Genomic DNA, 17,342 nt, shown 5'->3' on the forward strand with positions numbered 1-17,342 from the left:
TCCCGTGAAAGCCGCCGGATGCAGAGAAAGGTGTTTTGTTTCCGTGAAGAGAGAGACGAGGCGAACGGAGAAAGTGCGGGCTTCAAGGCGGTCTCCGAGAGAAAAGTGGTTCCAGGCACACTACGAAAGTGGAGCTGACTCGGCGATTTTAGATTTTATCCCTTTCAACGTTGAAAGTCAATCTTTTTGACAGGCGACACTAGAAGCATGAAGAACCATTGGAAACAATTAGCGACGGAGGCACGATATGGGCAGTCTTGGTGCCAACACAGATTCATTCACTCACTATAATGAATCCCGACCCCACCATTACTTATCAATTTCCATACATGACCGTGTGGACTCGATGCTGGTTTTCCCCCGTTCGCGCACCCTCGCCAAAATAGGGTATGTGTTGACAGGGTGTTTGAAACCGCGGCCTCTTCACACGCAAGTTGTCTTTATTGTGCCAATAATGATGGGAGAATAAAAATAACCTGTCTCTCTGCGCCTCTTCTCAAGATTGCTTATCAACCTGAAGCGGTACGGTGATCGGAGGATATCTGGCGGACCAAACACGCTAAGATCTGACAAGTGGCCAGACGAATCGCTTCGCTCTCTCCCATCGCTCAGTCAGACGGAAGGTGAACGGTAGAGGGGTTGAACAAAGAAGGGGAGGTCGCCCGTCCACACAGTATCGCAAGACTTGAATGGGTCCACTCGACGGCCACATCCTGGGCAAAGGAAATCGTAACGGATCGCATGTGTGTAGTAGTAAAGTAGGAGGGATGGATAGATGGGGACATATACGAGTGGTCATTACCTCACCTGCTCGAGGCAGACAGGTGTGACTGTTTCCTGGCAGTGTTACTAGATTTACTCAGCGGTTCGCTTTGGATAGTGCTATCTCGTCCTTTGATTGACGGGTTCTTGATGCAGTCTTATGCAGGATGACATCGATTGCAGAATGGTTCTTCGCCCTGTCTCGCCCCGTGAGGCGCACACTTAATGCCAGCCTTCGTATTCATATATCAATATGGCTGCCGTCAGGACAGTGGAGCATTCATATCCGCTACGCAGGAACAATAATCGCCCGGCTCATGCTTCCTGCACGGGGCACACAAACCACAAGACTCTTTACAGGTGGTTCGATGATTGCACTAATTCCTTAGAACGGTTTACGCTGGGTTCGAAAGAGTCCAGATGGTATCATAAGAGGTATCATATTATTAGAGATGCGAAGCCGTGACTGTCATACTCTTTTTCATGAGAACATTCCCAATCATGTCCACGTCACAACTGGTTATTCCTCCTGGGAACCGCTAGCACGAAGTGGTTGAGTGGAAGACTGCGTCATAATTTACTCCTTCTTGTTGAGGTTGGTGAAACGCAGGTAACTAGTCAAGACAGGTTAGCACCAATCCTCCTCTCAGCGGGGAGGAAAATACTCACGGCTTGACCTGGCGGATTTCACCGAACTTTTTCTGAGCATCCTCCGTGGAGACAGGGGGGGGGATGACAACATCATCACCGGGGAGCCAGTTAATGGGGGTGGTGACACCGTGCTTGTCAGTGGTCTGAAGAGCATCGACAACACGGAGAACCTCGGCGGTGTTACGGCCGGTAGAAGCAGGGTAGGACATGATCAGACGGATCTTCTTGTTGGGGTCAATGATGAAGACAGAGCGGATGGTGAGAGCGAGACCTGCAATGATTGCTTAGCAATTTGAAACACCATTCAGCTTGTGAGAGCTACAACGTACCCTTGGAGTCAACGTTGGTGGTGTCCTGGTAGTCAACCATGTCATAGGCATAGGCGACCTTGCGCTCGGGGTCGGCAATGATGGGGAAGGTCAGCTTGGAGCCGGTCACCTCATCGATATCCTTGATCCAGAGCTTGTGGGAGTCGGTGCCGTTGGCGCTCAGACCGATCAGCTTCACTCCACGAGCAGTGAACTCGGGCTCAAGCTTGGCGAAAGCGCCCAGCTCAGTGGTGCAGATGGGGGTGAAGTCATCGGGGTGAGAGAAAAGGATGGCCCAGCTGTTGCCAATGTAGTCGTGGAAGGAGATGGGTTCGTTGGAGGTCTCAGCGTAGAAGTTGGGGGCAGTAGAGCCGAGACGGATGCTATAGTCAATTGCCGTGTCAGTCTCCGATTGAGTCCATGTTGACGGTCCTTAAGTCACCCCGGGAGGAATCGAAAACGATGACAGCAAGGTTACTTACGGAGCAGCACGTTCCTGAGCCATTGTGAAAGAGTCAACGGAGGTATCCAAGTAAGGAAGAAAGAGGGATTAGATGGTAAGGATGATGAGCAGAGACGGGAAAAGATGGAGAATGGAGGGGAAAGGGGACCTTGAAATAGTTTTGGCGGCGGGGAAGGACTAGGTGAAGGGGATGTACCTTTTCCGGGTCCCAGACTCCAGTCTACTATACTCCGTAGAGGTAACCGCCTACTAGTACTAGTAGTACGAGGTACCCTCAGTGACCAGTCAGCCCTTCAGCTTCTCGACCCCTCCAGATCTTCCCCTCGATAGAACGTTCGGCGAATGACCGTCTCGTCGCGGTTCCTCCTCCAAATCACGCAATTGACCACCGCCCGCGGGGCAGAATGATCCCCATTGGCCATTCATGAGCTCATTCTGTGGTGGGCTGTTTAGCGCATCCCGTTTCGGACGTGCCCCACGATGGAGTTAACGACATTATGTCGGGGTTCATGAAGATATCGGATTCTGTGACTACTACTAGTAGTGACCAAAGTTAGTGTAGAACTAACAGGCATGGGATACGACTACATCTTCTGGGAACCAATGATATGGCCGGACTTGTAGATGAATGGTCCCGTCTAACATTGCAATGATTTTCTTAGTTAAAAAAAAATACAAGACATGTAATAGCAAGGAGTACAACGGTGCGAGTCGAGACCATCATCCGACTTTACCTCTACGCTGTACCTTCCTGGCGGACACTTAATGCTTCAAATCCCATGCGCTGTACTGAAAGATCAATTAGTATCTCTCGAGGTCACCGCCCTCCCCTTCTTTCCAAAAGTCTTGAATACCCTTCCTTGGCTATGTCCAAATATCCGAGTTTATCGGCCGACTACTGACAAGAAAAGAATAGTTCGGCCGACAATGCCCATCACTAGGGCCAATGGACACTGTGGAAGATGGCGCAATTCCGCACATCACCTCCCGTCATATGCCCGATAACTTCGCAAGTGACAAGCCGAGATGTTGCACTGGTACTGGTGAAAGGGAACCCGAGATGAAGGACACGTTCCCTCTGGACAATTTAAGTACGTACTCCGGAGTAGTACGTACATACTATTTATTATTAGTGGAATCCCGAGGGACCCCTGACCGGCACTTTGCAAAGCTCGGTAACTAAACTTAGATTGAGTGAGGACCCACCCTGCGCTATACTACTACGACTAGTACTATGTCATGATCAGGGTGGTCTTCTAATACAATAGTGCTAACTTCATAACATTTGTTTATGATGGGTTGGAAAGTGACCAATGTCTGTCGGACAAGAATTTCAAGCCAAGCCGATATGTGGGGGTCTTTTCAATTGAGTGCCGTGTCAGTTAACGTAGCCAGGCTTTCGAGAAACCTAATGTTGATTCATGATTTCCTAGAGGCGGTTTAGCAATAGGCTGATGAAGCTGAATAACCTGGTCTCATACACTTGCAAATTTACTTCTGGCACGGATTTGAGGTCCATAAAATACTAGGACCCAGGGCACAATTGTCAGCAGAACACCCTGTTGGCGTTAGTCTGAGTAATGGAATAGAGGACTGTCGTGCTTACAATCCCCCCAAGAAGACTGGAGGCTGCTGGATAACCCAGGTTATTGAACATCGCATTGGTAACCAGCGGGAACACGGCCCCCATAACATTTCGACCTAAAGGCCGTCAGCATCACGGAGCTGCTATCGGGGGTACAAGTGTGACAAACAGAATGACTGCGCAGCAATCGCTGAACTAGCGTATCGATGATAAGTATCAGCAAGGTAGTTGAAGGCGGCCAAGTAGATGGAAAAAATGCCTATCGTCGAGCATCCCACAGCAATCGTCGGCACGATCCACGGGACCGAGGGAAATGATGTCCATCCAAACCAGAAGAGACCGATTGGCAGCAAAATCGACTCGACGCATGTGAAATACAAACGCCCTTCTGGGGTGCTCGACATCTTGCCAACCCGCATAGCGAACTTCTCCTGGTAGATGCTCAAAGGGGTCGCCAGCAGCGCACCGATAGATACCGCCGCAAAAACTGCCCCAGTCTGCTCCACATTGAAATGGTAGTTGGTCGAAAAGACAATTGGGATCGCAATGAACTGGAGGTACAGGACGGCCCAACTGAAAGAGACCCAGAGTGAAAAGAAGAAAACCACGGGTTCGGTGAGCAGAAGGTCTTGATGGAGCGGTCAGCTATGCTTCCTGCCGAAACCACCCATTGGAAAAGGAACGTCTCCCACTTACGGAACGGCCTAAAGCAGGATATGGTGATCATCTTGGTTATACTCTCGCGCTCCTCATCGCTTTTTACCTTCCACCGTATGCGTATGGCTTGTTGTTTTTCGTTCAAGTCGTCGTCTGAGCAGAATATAACGCCAACATAACCTGCGTCTTCCAGTGTATCGTAGTAGTTATTGAGGACTTTAGCTTTTCGGCTTAAAAGCACGCTCCCCCGGGTTTCGTTGAGAAAGACAAAGAGGACAAGCATTAACACTGCCGAAGCGATAGCTTGGGAGTAGTGGATCCAACGCCAATTGGCGCGGTAATCAATGAAACCAGGAATGAGCGGCCCCAAGCCCGTCCCAAGGAGAACGGCGCCAGAGAAGCACGACATGGGGACATTGCGGTGTTCAGCATGGTATATATCACTAATGACACCGCCCACCATAGTGGAAAAGGTAGCTACAGTGGATGGCCCGTGTCAACCTGAACTGTAGTACAGCACGAGGGGTGCAAAACACGACAACTTACATCCGCCAACACCAAGAAAGAACCTTGCCACAAGCATGCCGGCAAAAGTCTCCGTGGCACCGCATCCGATCAAGCACACTATCAACCATAGATATTAGTTCTGGTTTCTCCATTGATCAAGCTGTGAGAGGCAAGGGAGCTGACCGGTAAAAACTAGACCGCTAGACACAAAGATAGGTCGCCTCCCATTAATTTCCGAGAAAGGTGCCAGCACCATGGGAGCGATAGCGAAACCTAAAGTATACAGAGAAATCCCCAGATTATATACAACCCTGCTCACATTCCACTTGGCCGTCAACTCATCAGCTGGAGGGGTATACGATCCTGCCGCATAAGCCGACATGGCTGTCACACAGCACGAGATAATTGTGACGACGGTCTTGCGGGATTCTGCCCACAAAAAGGGTGAAGCGTACTTTGTGAGATTGGGGCATGGTGGTGGAGACGATTGTCCCGGCTGCGGGGAAGAGACGCCCACGGGGTGTGGCAAGGTGGTGTCAAAGTTGAGATAGAGATATTCAACATCTTGACCAGAATCTGATGTGTTGCTTATTTGCTGTTTATGCTGCTGTCCCTCTCGATCCCCATGTTTCTTAGTGTATTCCAGCGCTTCAATGCTTTCTGGGGTCGGATCTAACTGCCGATTGAGTACGGTATGCATCTTGGTTTCTCTAGACCTACCGACCGCTGGGTCTCAGCCGAAATCTATCCAGCACATGTGGGGAAGTGTAAGACAATAAATATCCTTCCTGTTAGCAAAGGAACAAAAGCAAGATAAATTCTTGAACATTAATACGGCGTCGATCAGACCCACGAGTGCAAGTGACTCAAATGGTTTTTAAATCTTGCGAATGGAAAGTTAATGCAAGCTGAGGTGGAGAACGGGGGATCTACGTGCTGTGGAAGTATCCCGGCGTTATCGCCGATGATCTGACTTGTAGAGGGAGTATGTCTTCCTTTAGCTTGTTGTTAGTTCATCCAACTCTATTGTCGTATTATTTCAATCTTTTTTTTTTGTTTTGTTTTGTTTTGTTTTGTTTTGCTTCTCGTTCTTTTGAAATCAATTGTAATTCATGCGCTGTTCAAGTAGTAGGATCTCGAATACAGTGGGATTCCCGTGACCTGAATAACAGCTCGAGAATAACCGAAACTACTACTAGTAACAGCTCAGAGCTGCATGCGAGAAATATTCAAATCCCGCCAACCGGAGATGAGCACTTCCTCCCCGATAGTTGCATCCGGAAATTTCATAGTAGTTTGATTGGCTATCCGAGGTTATGCCATAGTGTTTGTTCCATGATTCCAAGGTTTAGATAATCGATCAGTCTGCGTACATTTATATGTACATCTATAGATAGACCTTGCTTGTAGGTTATTTAATAGTTATGTGATCTTATCGATGAAGGGTATTGGAACAAAGGCTCCTCTGCGCCCGGGTCTCTAGAGAAACATCACGTAGAGAATCAACTAGACGCAGTACTCCGTCCAGGTCGGATACTATCATTCGTACTATAGGACTACCCTTGTAGTACTCCGCAGTGATATCCTTCAAGGCGGCATCACGTGATTATGATCGGCTCGGGTCCACTGGGGCCGGCTCGCGTCCAGTCCAGTCGAGCTGGTCCCCATCCCCGGGCGCAAAACAAAGCTTCAACTCATCTTGTTCAAGTGCGTGCCAGCGGTCCCTGCCTAGCTTTTCAGGTTTCTCCGTCACCCCCATTAGGTGAGAAGGTCCCTTCATTCCCCCCTCCCCAATCTTCCTTCCCATCAGGGTTGAATCTGTGGGATAATTATTCGACCGCGACCGACAGCGGACTGACCAACACCAACACCAACACTAACACAAACACAGGTTCCCTTAGGCGCGTCTGGATCGCCGTGTCTCCCTCATCTCTCCTCCCCGCCTCCGGTCCTTTGACTGGTTGGCTTACATTGCCTCTCTTTCTCTTATCGAATCTGCCTTTTGTTTTGATTTCCCATTTCTGATCTCCCCTCACACCCCCTCACATCCATCCTATCCCTCTATCACGCAGACTTCTTCACCCATGACAACAATGCCAGTCAAGAAGCGCAAGTCTGAAGGCGCGCCAGCGGCCGAAGAAAGCAATTCCCCCAAAAGAGTGCGTATGTCCGACATGAATCGCGGGATTTTTATTTTTTCTCTTTCGTGTTTTTCGGGGATCGACAGGTCCGACGTGAAGCGCGTCATGCGAATGCTCATCATAAAAGGCAATTCGCGACCGCCGCTCACTCACGCCCCATTCCTTGTTCCCGCATTGGATTTCCACCTTGTCTTCGTAACACAAGACAACTTTCCGTTTGATGAAATATAAAGTTCCGAGCAAGCATGCGATTCATTAAGTGCCAATTCAGATAACGAGAACTAATGTCATCGTCTCCGCAGGCTGCTGTCCCTGATCCAGCTACTGGAGAGAAAAGGAAGAGAGGTCGTCCTCGCAAGTACCCCGAAGGAAGTGGCCCCAAGCCTTCCCCGGGTCCGAAAAGGGGCCGGGGTCGTCCCCGCAAGGACCCGTCTGCCAGTACGTAGTTCCCCTATTATCTACCCCTTCGTCGCATCCTCTCATCTCAGCTGCAATAGAGATGTGCCCCGAGAGGAGGATTCGCTGACGTACCTTAAGGCACTCCCACGAAACCGAGTACTCCCAAGGAGGGCAAGCGGCCAGTCGGAAGGCCTAGGAAGTATCCCGCTCAGAATGGGGCAGACACACCGACAGACAGATCCACGCAACCGAAATCAGAGTCAGCAGATGCCAAAGCCGACGATGAGGCGGATGAAGATGATTCCGGCCGCTCGTATTGGTTGATGAAAGCAGAGCCCGAGTCGCGCCTAGAGAAGGGGGTTGATGTTAAGTTCTCCATTGATGACTTGGCTTCGCGTAGCAAGCCGGAGCCCTGGGATGGTGCGTGATGTGTCCTTATCTTACAACCAAGTCAATGCTAACCTTCTGCAAGGTGTGCGGAACCCTGCAGGTAAGTTCGACGAGTCAGCTAGCGATATACGAGAGCACAGGCTTACGATGAGTAGCAAGAAATCACATGAGAGAGATGAAGAAGGGTGACTACGCTTTCTTTTACCACTCCAATTGCAAGGTGCCCGGAGTTGCGGGTTTTATGGAGATTGTACAAGAACATACACCAGACGGTCCGTCTCAATTCTGCATATTCCCCACTCCCCGGCGCAATGACTAACGCAAAATCACTGCAGAGTCTGCCTTTGACCCTGCACACCCGTACTACGACGAGAAATCTAGCCGGGAAGACCCCAAATGGGACGTGGTCCACGTCGAGTTCCGACGCAAGTTCCAGAACTTCGTCTCATTAAACGACCTCAAAGCTCACGCAAAAGCGGGAGATCCGCTCGAGGACCTTCAGGTCCTGAAACAATCCCGGCTCAGTGTTTCCCGCGTTACCAAGAAGGAATGGGACTTCATCCTAGGGTTAGCCAAGGAAAAGGAGTCATCATCATCGGAGGAAGAGAGCGCAGAAGAAGCCAGCGAGTAGAGGAAGATACGAAATTTCTTTTTCATTTTCATGTCATTTCATGTTTGTTTTTCCCACTTCCTTCAAAGAGACTCCGGGGTGAGTCTCAAAGCTCTCCACGGGCGTCTTTGTTTCCTTGTGTACAATGAACCGGGTTCTTGTCTGTTTCGAGGTGTTCCAATAATGTGAATGGTATTTTGAATGATCACCTACTGAGCACGGGTCCAGATTTTGGACGAGACGGCATCGCCTGCTATTATCAGGTCTTCCCTGGTACAGAACTTTCCTCGTAACCTAGCTGTGTCATTCCTGCCCAAACTGTAGATGATTTATAGACCCAGACTTTTAACACGTTGGCAAGGCAAAAAGTTGGCAAGGGGTCTCTATGAGATCGGCAGTCGAACGGTGGGAAGCCGGATAACCGGTAGATAAATGATTGGAGAGAGTGCTCCGTCATGAAGGACCATGAGGAGGGGAAGGCGGGGAATGGGCTTGGTCATTAGAAGTCTATCAGGGATATAGATGCACGGTGATGTGTTGTGATGAGCGGATCCATGGGTCGGTGGCCGCGGACGGCGAAGAGAAGAGTGGGATTGGCTGTTCGATCTCAACGGGGGTTTTTCAGTTCATGACGAGAGGATCCATTTTTTTTTCTTTATTTTGAATTCTGATTATGAATCGCATCGCAAACAGCTTGGAAGATGGGATGGTTTGATTGGGGATCCAGAAACGAGAAAAGTATTCTAGAACAAGGCTTTCCTGGGAAGAGAAAGTGTATCCGATCTCCACCGATTAGTGGGCAAGTCACCTGCCGTCTCATTGGATCTCCAGTTATCTCTGGCGGGGGAGCTCCAACATCAACTTTACCTGCATCTACTATGCTGCAAGAAGAAACCCTGAACGCTCGTTAGTATCCTATATTATTATATAAAGTACCCTCCCTCGCTTCGCTACCCTTCTCTTCTCTTCTCTTCTTCTTTCTTTTCTCTCTGTATTAATGCCCCTCAGTCTCCCTCCACTCCTAACCCGCCTGTACCTGCGTGGTCCTCCTCTCGTCAAGCTCCCTTCATCCTCCTCTGCTCCTCGTCGACTCTTTCACAGCTCCCCAATCATCATGTCGGGCGTCACAGTACAGTTGACGGCCCCCAATGGGCGTAAGTACTCTCAGCCCATTGGTCTGTTCATCAACAACGAGTTTGTTCCGTCCAAATCGGGCGAGAAGTTTGCCACCATTAACCCTGCGTAAGTGACCTTGTCCAGTCGAACCGGACGCCGTGTCCCGTGATCCAAAAAGCAGCTAAAACTAACCAGTTCATAGAGATGAGAAAGAGATTACTTCCGTGTATGCTGCAGGCGAGGAAGATATTGATATCGCCGTCAAGGCTGCCCGCAAGGCATTCAGGGATCCATCGTGGAAGCTACTTCCACCAACGGATCGGGGTGCTTTGATGTTGAAGCTGGCAGATCTTATTGAACAGCACAAGGAAACGCTTGCCACCATTGAAACATGGGACAACGGTATGTGTCCTCAATCTATCGGTCGAGTTTCTGCGTTTGTCCTTGACTGACCCGGCTTAGGCAAGCCTTACTCTGTCTCCTTGAGTTCGGATTTGGGTGAGGTCATCAACACCCTTCGTTATTATGCTGGCTGGGCCGACAAGGTTCATGGCCAAACCATTAGCACCACGCCGGCCAAGCTGGCCTACACCCTTCGCCAGCCAATTGGTGTAGTGGGCCAGATCATCCCATGGAACTTTCCCCTTGCTATGGCTGCATGGAAACTTGGCCCTGCGCTGGCTTGCGGTAATACCATTGTCATGAAGCCAGCTGAGCAGACACCCCTCAGCATCCTCTACCTCGCCACGCTCATCAAGGAAGCCGGATTCCCCCCTGGAGTGATCAACATCGTCAACGGCCTCGGAAGAGTTGCCGGCAGCGCCCTAGTGACCCACTCTGATGTCGATAAGGTTGCCTTTACTGGCTCCACCTTGACCGGCCGAGAGGTCATGAAGTTGGCCGCCGGTACCTTGAAAAACATCACACTTGAAACCGGCGGCAAATCTCCTCTAGTCGTGTTTGGCGACGCAGATATTGAGCAGGCTGCTAAATGGGCGCATACGGGCATCATGTACAACCAAGGACAGGTCTGCACGGCAACTTCGCGTATCCTGGTCCACGAATCGGTCTATGACAAGTTCATCGAGCTTTTCAAGCAAGAAGTGGCGTCGGTCAGCAAAGTTGGTGATCCCTTCGCCGATGACACCTTCCAGGGCCCTCAGGTCACCAAGGCGCAGTACGACCGAGTCCTTTCGTACATCCAGACCGGCAAATCCGAAGGAGCAACTCTCGTCGCTGGCGGCGAGCCTTACAAGAACGTCGGCGACGGCAAGGGTTTCTTCATCGCACCAACCATCTTCACGAACGTCAAGGACAACATGCGTATCTATCGCGAGGAGGTCTTCGGCCCATTCGTCGTGATTTCCAGCTTCGCCGCTGAGGACGAGGCCGTGACTCGCGCCAACGACACGACGTACGGATTGGGTGCAGCCATTTTCACCAAGGATATTGAGCGGGCGCACCGCGTGGCCTCTGAGATCGAAGCGGGAATGGTTTGGATTAACAGCAGCAACGACAGCGACTTCCGCGTTCCTTTCGGTGGCATCAAGCAGAGCGGTATCGGCCGTGAGCTCGGCGAGGCCGGATTGGAGGCATACTCGCAGGTGAAGGCCATCCACGTCAATCTCGGATCCAAGCTGTAATGCAAATGCATGGCAAGCTCATTGATGATGTGTAATGTTTGTATATAGGATATAGTCAGATGCCAGTTGGATTGAGAAGTACAAAATAGGAAGTTGATCCAGCAAACAACCATGCAGGTAATCCACCAACGAGAGACAACATACCAGTAAAACACTGCACGTAATACTCAAAACCAAGGAACCAATCCAGAGTACGTGGTATACCCACGTTGGACCCAACAAAAACAACCACCACAGCCACCTCCCGACAAACTCTCATCTCACCCACCATACAAGAGGCACATCACACACAACGCTCCCACCTGACCCACACACACACACACACACACACACACACACACTAACACCCATAACGAGCCACCATGATTCGCCACACCTAAACATACATACTAGTACATAGTACATGTGCCTCCCCAAGCAAGGAATGCCCATCATGCCGAACCACCTAACAGGGCATTCATACATACAGTTCAACTTAATCTCGATATCCCATCGCACTATCCGTACATACAGTTTGCATTCCCACTTTGAGACCCACAGATATGGGAAACAATCGAACACAGCCACCTAGAATGGGAAATATACCGTATAGATTTGTTTATGCACTGCATTACCTGATATAGTTCCTAGTAGTAGTATTTTACAAGGGTTAGGAGAGGGAGTGGGGAGGGTTTGAGATTTATTAGATCATCCGAGGCGACTACTACTTGGATATATATTTGTCTAGTTGAATAATTATATCCTATATAATTAACACATAGGAGGGAGGATGCTTAATAGACCGATTACACTCGGCGGAAGAAGCACAAAGGATACAAGACCACACAGTCTAGATACTCATCAGATCTGTACTAGCAAATACTTTTAATATATATACTACATACATATACATGCATGATCACACGTAGAGACATCATCTACTAACTCAACCCTTGTTACACATCTCAAGATCAACTTGAAGTTTACTACCCAATGACATGAATGTATGGATCTACATCGTCTTCTACCAGTTAGATCCATATACTCGTGACCTTCTGACAGTAACTCTAGTATAGTCTCGGTGAGTGATGAGATACCAGCGTTGCGTCCAATGAGGGGATGTTGGTTGGGTTTGTCCAGGTTGAGATGGTAACACTAACACTAACACTAACGCATCTTTTCTTTCGAGTAAGGATAGTAGGTATGAGGAGTGAGTTGCGTGGTACGGTGAAGAAACTGAAATAAAGAAAGGAGAAAGCATTGGATGCTTGACAGTTTTTTTGAATGTATGTAACTAAATAACTAACTATTGAAACGTTCTACAACAGATAAAGCGTGCACCGAGATCCATAGAGGCACATCTATTCGACGTATTGGTAGCTACTGCAGGCTAAACACCATGGCCGCATTCACCACTGGCCAGGTGTACTGGTAGAGAGCTTGAAGCTGCAGCCCAGCCTTTGCAGCCAGCTCCTCCCACTGCCGCTGAGTCCGCTCCTTCGACCCCAGAGCACTCATAATGCAGATGTCCGTTCCGGTTTCTGCCCACCGTGCCCCCTTCTCCGGAGGTACCCCGTCATCAATCACAATGCGGGACTCGGCATCCATGGCGGGAATAATGTTCTGGAGGATCTCAAGCGCCTGGTGGTCAGGGAAGTCGCGCAGAATGAGACGGAGAAAGTAGAACTTGGCCCCTTATGATTCATAATCAGCTATACAGCAGGCCCAAACAGACGGACCTCGTGACGCACCTTGGACGGGCTGTGGAGTATGGAAATCGTGTGGCATCGTTTCAATCCCTGACAACCGCTGGGTCGCCTGCGCAGCCTGCAGTACCGGAGGCAGGTCCTGGAGAATCACTCGGCCTGGTTGGTTGGGATACTTCTCGCGAAGTCGAATGCATGCATGTCCCATTCCACCCCCGATGTCGACGAAGAGCGCCTTCTCGGGCTCCGCAGACCATGATCCGAGCTCCTTCTCCAGTGGGAACGTGGCTAGGAAGTTCGGGGTGCGCTCGTCGGTGAGTAGGACCATGAAGTTCGCAATTCGTGTGGGCTGGGTTGCTAGCCAGTGGAAGCAGTCCTGATCGGTGTTGAACGCCTTCTGGAACGCAGTGGCTTTGGCATCCACGATGTCGGGATACTTGCGCTCTGCGAGGAAGTCCGGAAGGGCCATCAGGACTGGCCAGAGATTCTCGAATCTGGACGCCGGTTAAAACATGATATGCCTCGCATTGGGAGTCATCCGGGGAAAATGGGATACGCACGCATGTCGCATTCCTGCTTCGAGCCCGGGGACGGCCAACGTCTGTGTGATATTGCTCGATATATATTTGATGTCGTCCGTTTGGTGTACCATGCGCACCGAGGCCATGTAGCGGAGGAGCCGGGCTATGTGCCAGTCCCATTAGCTAGCATGCTTGAAAAAGATGATAATTGCATCTATACTCATCAGCTCTCGCCCACAGCCGAGATGATCGGCCAGTTCCTCCGCGCTCTTAGGAGATGTACACTGGCTGAGGTGTTTGAATAGACCCAGGTCCGAACCAACGCGAGCCACGGCGACTTGGCACGTCTATCCAGACAAGTCAGAAAAGCTGAGAAGATGAAGGATAGAAAGGTTACATCAAGCGACATCCGCATTACCGTATCGAATGGCGTCTCCAGCGAGTATTGCAGCTCGCGGAGAGCGTCATTGATTTCCGCACGCCCAAACTGGTCCTTGGACTGGGCCAGCTGCTGGATGAGCGTTTTTATGGCAGCGACAGTCTCCATGGCAAGGACCGAGATTCGATGGCTTGATCGGGCCGACGATCCAGCTCACACGAGTGGAACGAATTTTATAGCACTTATGAACAATGCTAACTCCGAGCCTCGTATTACACCTTCTTTAGGCCGTCGCCCAAGATGCAGGCTCCGACGCTGACGTCCGCCGCGGCCGAACCGTCTGACACGCCAGCTCGGGAATGTAGCGGGTATGGCATCTCTAATAATTGGCCTATTGCACCTTGTCCACCCGGTTGTCTGTCGTATTATCAATCTCTGCCCTAGTGAGGTATAGAACCACTGCCGGAGTTGAACCGACTTCGCCTGCCAACCCACCATCATGTTTACCTTAACCGAGTACTTCATCGCCGCCTGTGTCTGGCTCATCCTCTACAAGGTTGGCAATTTGCTGTGGAATCGACATCACTATTCCAAGCAGCAGAAAGCTCGCGGCTGTGGAGAGATCAAGCATTATCGCCATCGAGACCCGATTCTCGGACTAGACTTTGTCTACACGCTCTCCAAAGCCTTCAAGGAACACCGCTGGCTCCCATGGCAACAGGAGCTCTTTGCGGCCCAGGGCGTCAAGACCTTCCAGGCCAACTTCCTCGGGTCGCGAGCCATCTACACATGCGAGTCCGAGAACATGAAGGCCATGTCGACCACATACTGGCGCGAGTTTGGCCTGGAACCGCTTCGTCGGAAAAGCGGAGCCGCCGACCCTGTTGCTGGGCCCGGAGTCAGTACAGTTGACGGACCGATGTGGGATTTCAGTCGCAATCTCATCAAGCCCTATTTCACACGCGACGGATACTCGAACCTCGCCCGGCTGGAGGTGTTTGTCAATCGTCTGCTGCGCCTGGTGCCGACGGATGGTTCGACCTTTGACATGCAGCCGTTGCTGCAACGATGGGTAAGCTCCAATCTTATGAGCTCCTCAGCATGTATAGTAGGAACGCAGCATGGCTGACCAAGCGGGAAACGTAGTTCCTTGATACCTCCAGCGAGTTCCTGTTCGGCAAGACCGTCGACTCCCTCACCCATCACGAGAATGCGAAGGTGGCCAAGGCCATGGTCGACACAATGCGAGGCATCCGCGTGCGTCTGACCATGTCAAAGCTGATGTTCCTCCACCGTGATCCGGTGTGGATGGAGAATGTGAAAATCGTCCGGGATTTCGTGGACGAGCGCATCGATGCCAGTCTGACGCAGCTGCAGGACGTCAAGGGCGGCAAGGGTACGTCGGCCACAGAAAATCAGCCTGACGGTCGCACGGATCTGCTATGGGACATGGTACAGCAGCTGCAAGATAAGGAAGCTTTGCGGGGCCAAATAATGGCCGTGTTCATCCCCTCCAACGATACGACGTCGATTCTCATCAGCAACGCCATCTTCGCCCTGGCAAGACATCCCCATGTGTATCAGACGCTGCGGGAAGAGGTACTCGCCCTGGGAGACCAGGAGATTACGTTTGAGAAACTGCGTGGACTGCGCTACCTACGATATGTCATCAATGAGAGTGAGTGCATGTCGGCCAATTCCCGTGAATGGACTCCTCGACTGACCAGCTGGCAGCTCATCGTTTGTACCCGAACGGCATCCAGATGGTACGGATTGCTCTGGAAGACACTACACTGCCAGTCGGAGGAGGCCCAAATCAAAGCCAACCGATCTTCATCCAGAAAGGAGATATCGTCCATGCCAACCGGTACCTCATGCACCGGGACCCTGACAATTGGGGGCCTGATGCTGAGGTCTTCCGCCCGGAGCGTTGGGGAGATGCCCGGCCTCTGTGGAAGTTCGTCCCCTTTGGAGGAGGCCCGCGCATCTGCCCTGCGCATGTGCTCGTCGATACGGAGGCGTCATACGTGCTCCTGCGCTTTGTGCAGCGGTTTCGTACTCTGGAACCCCGAGACGACCGGCCATACAAGGCCATCATGCGGATTGGGCCGAGCAATTTGAATGGGGTGAATGTGGCTGTAAAGCCTGCGTAGCGGGGGGGATCTATGGACGTAGCGATGTTGAGCCATGAGCGGTAGCTACAAGATCAGGCGTCTAGAATACGAGAAATGGAATGTGGAAAGTTTGTCTGACAAATCCAAACCCAACTTGATTCACCACAGGCTGGGTGTTGTGCTTTATGTTGCTTCTACAACGGGAAGATACACACATTGCCTAGATTCTAACTAGCTACAGCCATCTCAGACACAATAAACAAGCTTCACCCCAGTCACCTGATGTTTACGGCTTCGGTTAGCCCCCTCGATCACCCCTGGGAGTCCTCCAGTCTCGAGTTGTAGTGGGTGGAGTTGCAGTTTGCCCTTGTCCAAGAGCCGCTGCGCCACGGGATACCACTTCCTTGCGAACTCGCGATCCTGGGGCTGCGCATCCCGCTTAAAAGGGTGCTTCCAGTTAATCGGACGACCGTAGATAGTGTATCCGATAATCCAGCGCGCCTTGACATTTCGGCGCGTGTGGCCGCGGATGGGAAACGGGTCAAGAGCCACATACTGACCACCGGAGCTGCCGATGGCCGTATAGCAGCATTTCATGGAGTCGATGTCGGTGATGCAGTCCACAGCGTATTTGATGGAGTTCTCCGTGTACTCGCGGATCTCGGAGCCGCAGCCCGTCGAGTGATAGTCGAAGGCTTCGGCGGCCCCAAGCTGCTTGACGCGGTTAAAGTTTTTCGGGGAGCAGGTGGTGACGGGGATGTAGCCGGACCTGTGGATGGGACTTGGTTGGCCTCCTGTACTCTTGGGGGTAAATGGCATGGAAGCCTTAAAACCTACAGCCGAAGAAGCTGGATCATGTAGCACCCAGACGCGGTTCCCCCGCCGTAGACGAGAACATACTGTGCGTCCTGGACAGGCTGATCGGGCCACGACAGACCGAGTGTCTGGTAGAGCGTCAGACCGGCCGTAGCCAAGCCTGTGCCTACCGTAGCTGCCTGCTCAAATGACATTTCCGGAGGAATCTTGTACACTAGCTCGCCGGGAATGGACACATACTCAGCGAAGGCGCCCTGGGTGGCATCCTCGGGGTTATTCCCAAAGGCCGCTCCACAGACCGAATCACCCACCGCGAAGCGGGATTGACAGGCTTCACCTACTACAACTACCTCTCCGGAGAAGTCCGTGCCCCAGGTGGCATCGGGGCTGGGCGAGAGATCGGCAGACTTCCAGTCAACGGGATTGAGAGCGACGCAGACCACCCGCACCAGGATATCCTCAGGCTGACAAGCGGGGACCGGACATCCCTTCTCAACGGAGGCTTTCCCGGGGCCCTTAATCTTGATCGCCCGTTGAGTGGCCGAGATCTCGAAATGAACAGAGGCAGGCATGGTGTGACACGGACGAGGGGGTG

At 51.4% G+C, this 17,342-nt stretch overlaps 8 protein-coding genes across 8 annotated transcripts; 4 read left to right on the forward strand and 4 right to left on the reverse strand.

Moving 5' to 3' along the window:
- Positions 1-1,339: 1,339 nt before the first annotated feature.
- BDV38DRAFT_286006 (peroxiredoxin) lies at positions 1,340-2,226 on the reverse strand (the record flags this gene model as incomplete). The annotated part of the gene is made up of 4 exons (XM_032060596.1): positions 1,340-1,376; positions 1,432-1,684; positions 1,743-2,104; positions 2,204-2,226. 4 exons carry the CDS (start codon positions 2,224-2,226, stop codon positions 1,340-1,342), a joined length of 675 nt encoding a protein of 224 aa, XP_031910411.1.
- Positions 2,227-3,205: 979 nt separating this feature from the next.
- On the reverse strand, positions 3,206-6,028 carry BDV38DRAFT_255714 (MFS transporter). Its single transcript, XM_032055455.1, has 7 exons — positions 5,117-6,028; positions 4,973-5,050; positions 4,466-4,903; positions 3,939-4,397; positions 3,791-3,885; positions 3,666-3,743; positions 3,206-3,613 (listed from the first exon to the last, which is right to left on the reverse strand). The coding sequence occupies exons 1-7, from the start codon at positions 5,631-5,633 to the stop codon at positions 3,593-3,595; spliced, it is 1,686 nt and encodes a 561-aa protein (XP_031910412.1). The 5' UTR covers positions 5,634-6,028; the 3' UTR covers positions 3,206-3,592.
- BDV38DRAFT_164298 (uncharacterized protein) lies at positions 5,778-6,437 on the forward strand. Its single transcript, XM_032051843.1, has one exon. The coding sequence runs from the start codon at positions 5,921-5,923 to the stop codon at positions 6,287-6,289; it is 369 nt and encodes a 122-aa protein (XP_031910413.1). The 5' UTR covers positions 5,778-5,920; the 3' UTR covers positions 6,290-6,437.
- Positions 6,438-6,610: 173 nt separating this feature from the next.
- On the forward strand, positions 6,611-9,036 carry BDV38DRAFT_255715 (PUA-like domain-containing protein). Its single transcript, XM_032055456.1, has 7 exons — positions 6,611-6,695; positions 6,825-7,092; positions 7,377-7,512; positions 7,612-7,893; positions 7,946-7,963; positions 8,019-8,135; positions 8,199-9,036. The coding sequence occupies exons 2-7, from the start codon at positions 7,018-7,020 to the stop codon at positions 8,492-8,494; spliced, it is 924 nt and encodes a 307-aa protein (XP_031910414.1). The 5' UTR covers positions 6,611-6,695; positions 6,825-7,017; the 3' UTR covers positions 8,495-9,036.
- Positions 9,037-9,072: 36 nt separating this feature from the next.
- On the forward strand, positions 9,073-11,373 carry BDV38DRAFT_255720 (aldehyde dehydrogenase family protein). Its single transcript, XM_032055457.1, has 3 exons — positions 9,073-9,715; positions 9,792-9,991; positions 10,052-11,373. The coding sequence occupies exons 1-3, from the start codon at positions 9,471-9,473 to the stop codon at positions 11,230-11,232; spliced, it is 1,626 nt and encodes a 541-aa protein (XP_031910415.1). The 5' UTR covers positions 9,073-9,470; the 3' UTR covers positions 11,233-11,373.
- Positions 11,374-12,466: 1,093 nt separating this feature from the next.
- Positions 12,467-13,985, reverse strand: BDV38DRAFT_295433 (S-adenosyl-L-methionine-dependent methyltransferase; the record flags this gene model as incomplete). The annotated part of the gene is made up of 5 exons (XM_032062705.1): positions 12,467-12,905; positions 12,963-13,411; positions 13,478-13,601; positions 13,659-13,785; positions 13,836-13,985. 5 exons carry the CDS (start codon positions 13,983-13,985, stop codon positions 12,592-12,594), a joined length of 1,164 nt encoding a protein of 387 aa, XP_031910416.1. The 3' UTR covers positions 12,467-12,591.
- A 331-nt stretch (positions 13,986-14,316) lies between these two features.
- On the forward strand, positions 14,317-16,017 carry BDV38DRAFT_295435 (cytochrome P450; the record flags this gene model as incomplete). The annotated part of the gene is made up of 3 exons (XM_032062706.1): positions 14,317-14,889; positions 14,964-15,495; positions 15,552-16,017. 3 exons carry the CDS (start codon positions 14,317-14,319, stop codon positions 15,968-15,970), a joined length of 1,524 nt encoding a protein of 507 aa, XP_031910417.1. The 3' UTR covers positions 15,971-16,017.
- A 160-nt stretch (positions 16,018-16,177) lies between these two features.
- BDV38DRAFT_295437 (zinc-binding alcohol dehydrogenase family protein) lies at positions 16,178-17,319 on the reverse strand (the record flags this gene model as incomplete). Its single annotated transcript, XM_032062707.1, has 2 exons — positions 16,178-16,700; positions 16,769-17,319. 2 exons carry the CDS (start codon positions 17,317-17,319, stop codon positions 16,178-16,180), a joined length of 1,074 nt encoding a protein of 357 aa, XP_031910418.1.
- Positions 17,320-17,342: the final 23 nt, after the last annotated feature.

This window comes from Aspergillus pseudotamarii (assembly GCF_009193445.1).
Source record: "Aspergillus pseudotamarii strain CBS 117625 unplaced genomic scaffold BDV38scaffold_55, whole genome shotgun sequence".
NCBI classification, from domain to species: Eukaryota; Fungi; Ascomycota; class Eurotiomycetes; order Eurotiales; family Aspergillaceae; genus Aspergillus; species Aspergillus pseudotamarii.

Coding starts and splice junctions, on each gene's coding strand:
- BDV38DRAFT_255715 (XM_032055456.1), top strand. CDS start 7,018: ATGACAACAATGCCAGTCAAGAAGCGCAAGTCTGAAGGCGCGCCAGCG. Junction 7,513..7,611: donor CCGCAAGGACCCGTCTGCCA/GTACGTAGTTCC, acceptor ACGTACCTTAAG/GCACTCCCACGAAACCGAGT. Junction 8,136..8,198: donor ACAAGAACATACACCAGACG/GTCCGTCTCAAT, acceptor AAATCACTGCAG/AGTCTGCCTTTGACCCTGCA.
- BDV38DRAFT_255720 (XM_032055457.1), top strand. CDS start 9,471: ATGCCCCTCAGTCTCCCTCCACTCCTAACCCGCCTGTACCTGCGTGGT. Junction 9,716..9,791: donor TTTGCCACCATTAACCCTGC/GTAAGTGACCTT, acceptor ACCAGTTCATAG/AGATGAGAAAGAGATTACTT. Junction 9,992..10,051: donor CATTGAAACATGGGACAACG/GTATGTGTCCTC, acceptor GACCCGGCTTAG/GCAAGCCTTACTCTGTCTCC.
- BDV38DRAFT_164298 (XM_032051843.1), top strand. CDS start 5,921: ATGTCTTCCTTTAGCTTGTTGTTAGTTCATCCAACTCTATTGTCGTAT.
- BDV38DRAFT_255714 (XM_032055455.1), bottom strand. CDS start 5,633: ATGCATACCGTACTCAATCGGCAGTTAGATCCGACCCCAGAAAGCATT. Junction 5,051..5,116: donor TAGCGGTCTAGTTTTTACCG/GTCAGCTCCCTT, acceptor TATGGTTGATAG/TGTGCTTGATCGGATGCGGT. Junction 3,744..3,790: donor CCAGTCTTCTTGGGGGGATT/GTAAGCACGACA, acceptor TAACGCCAACAG/GGTGTTCTGCTGACAATTGT.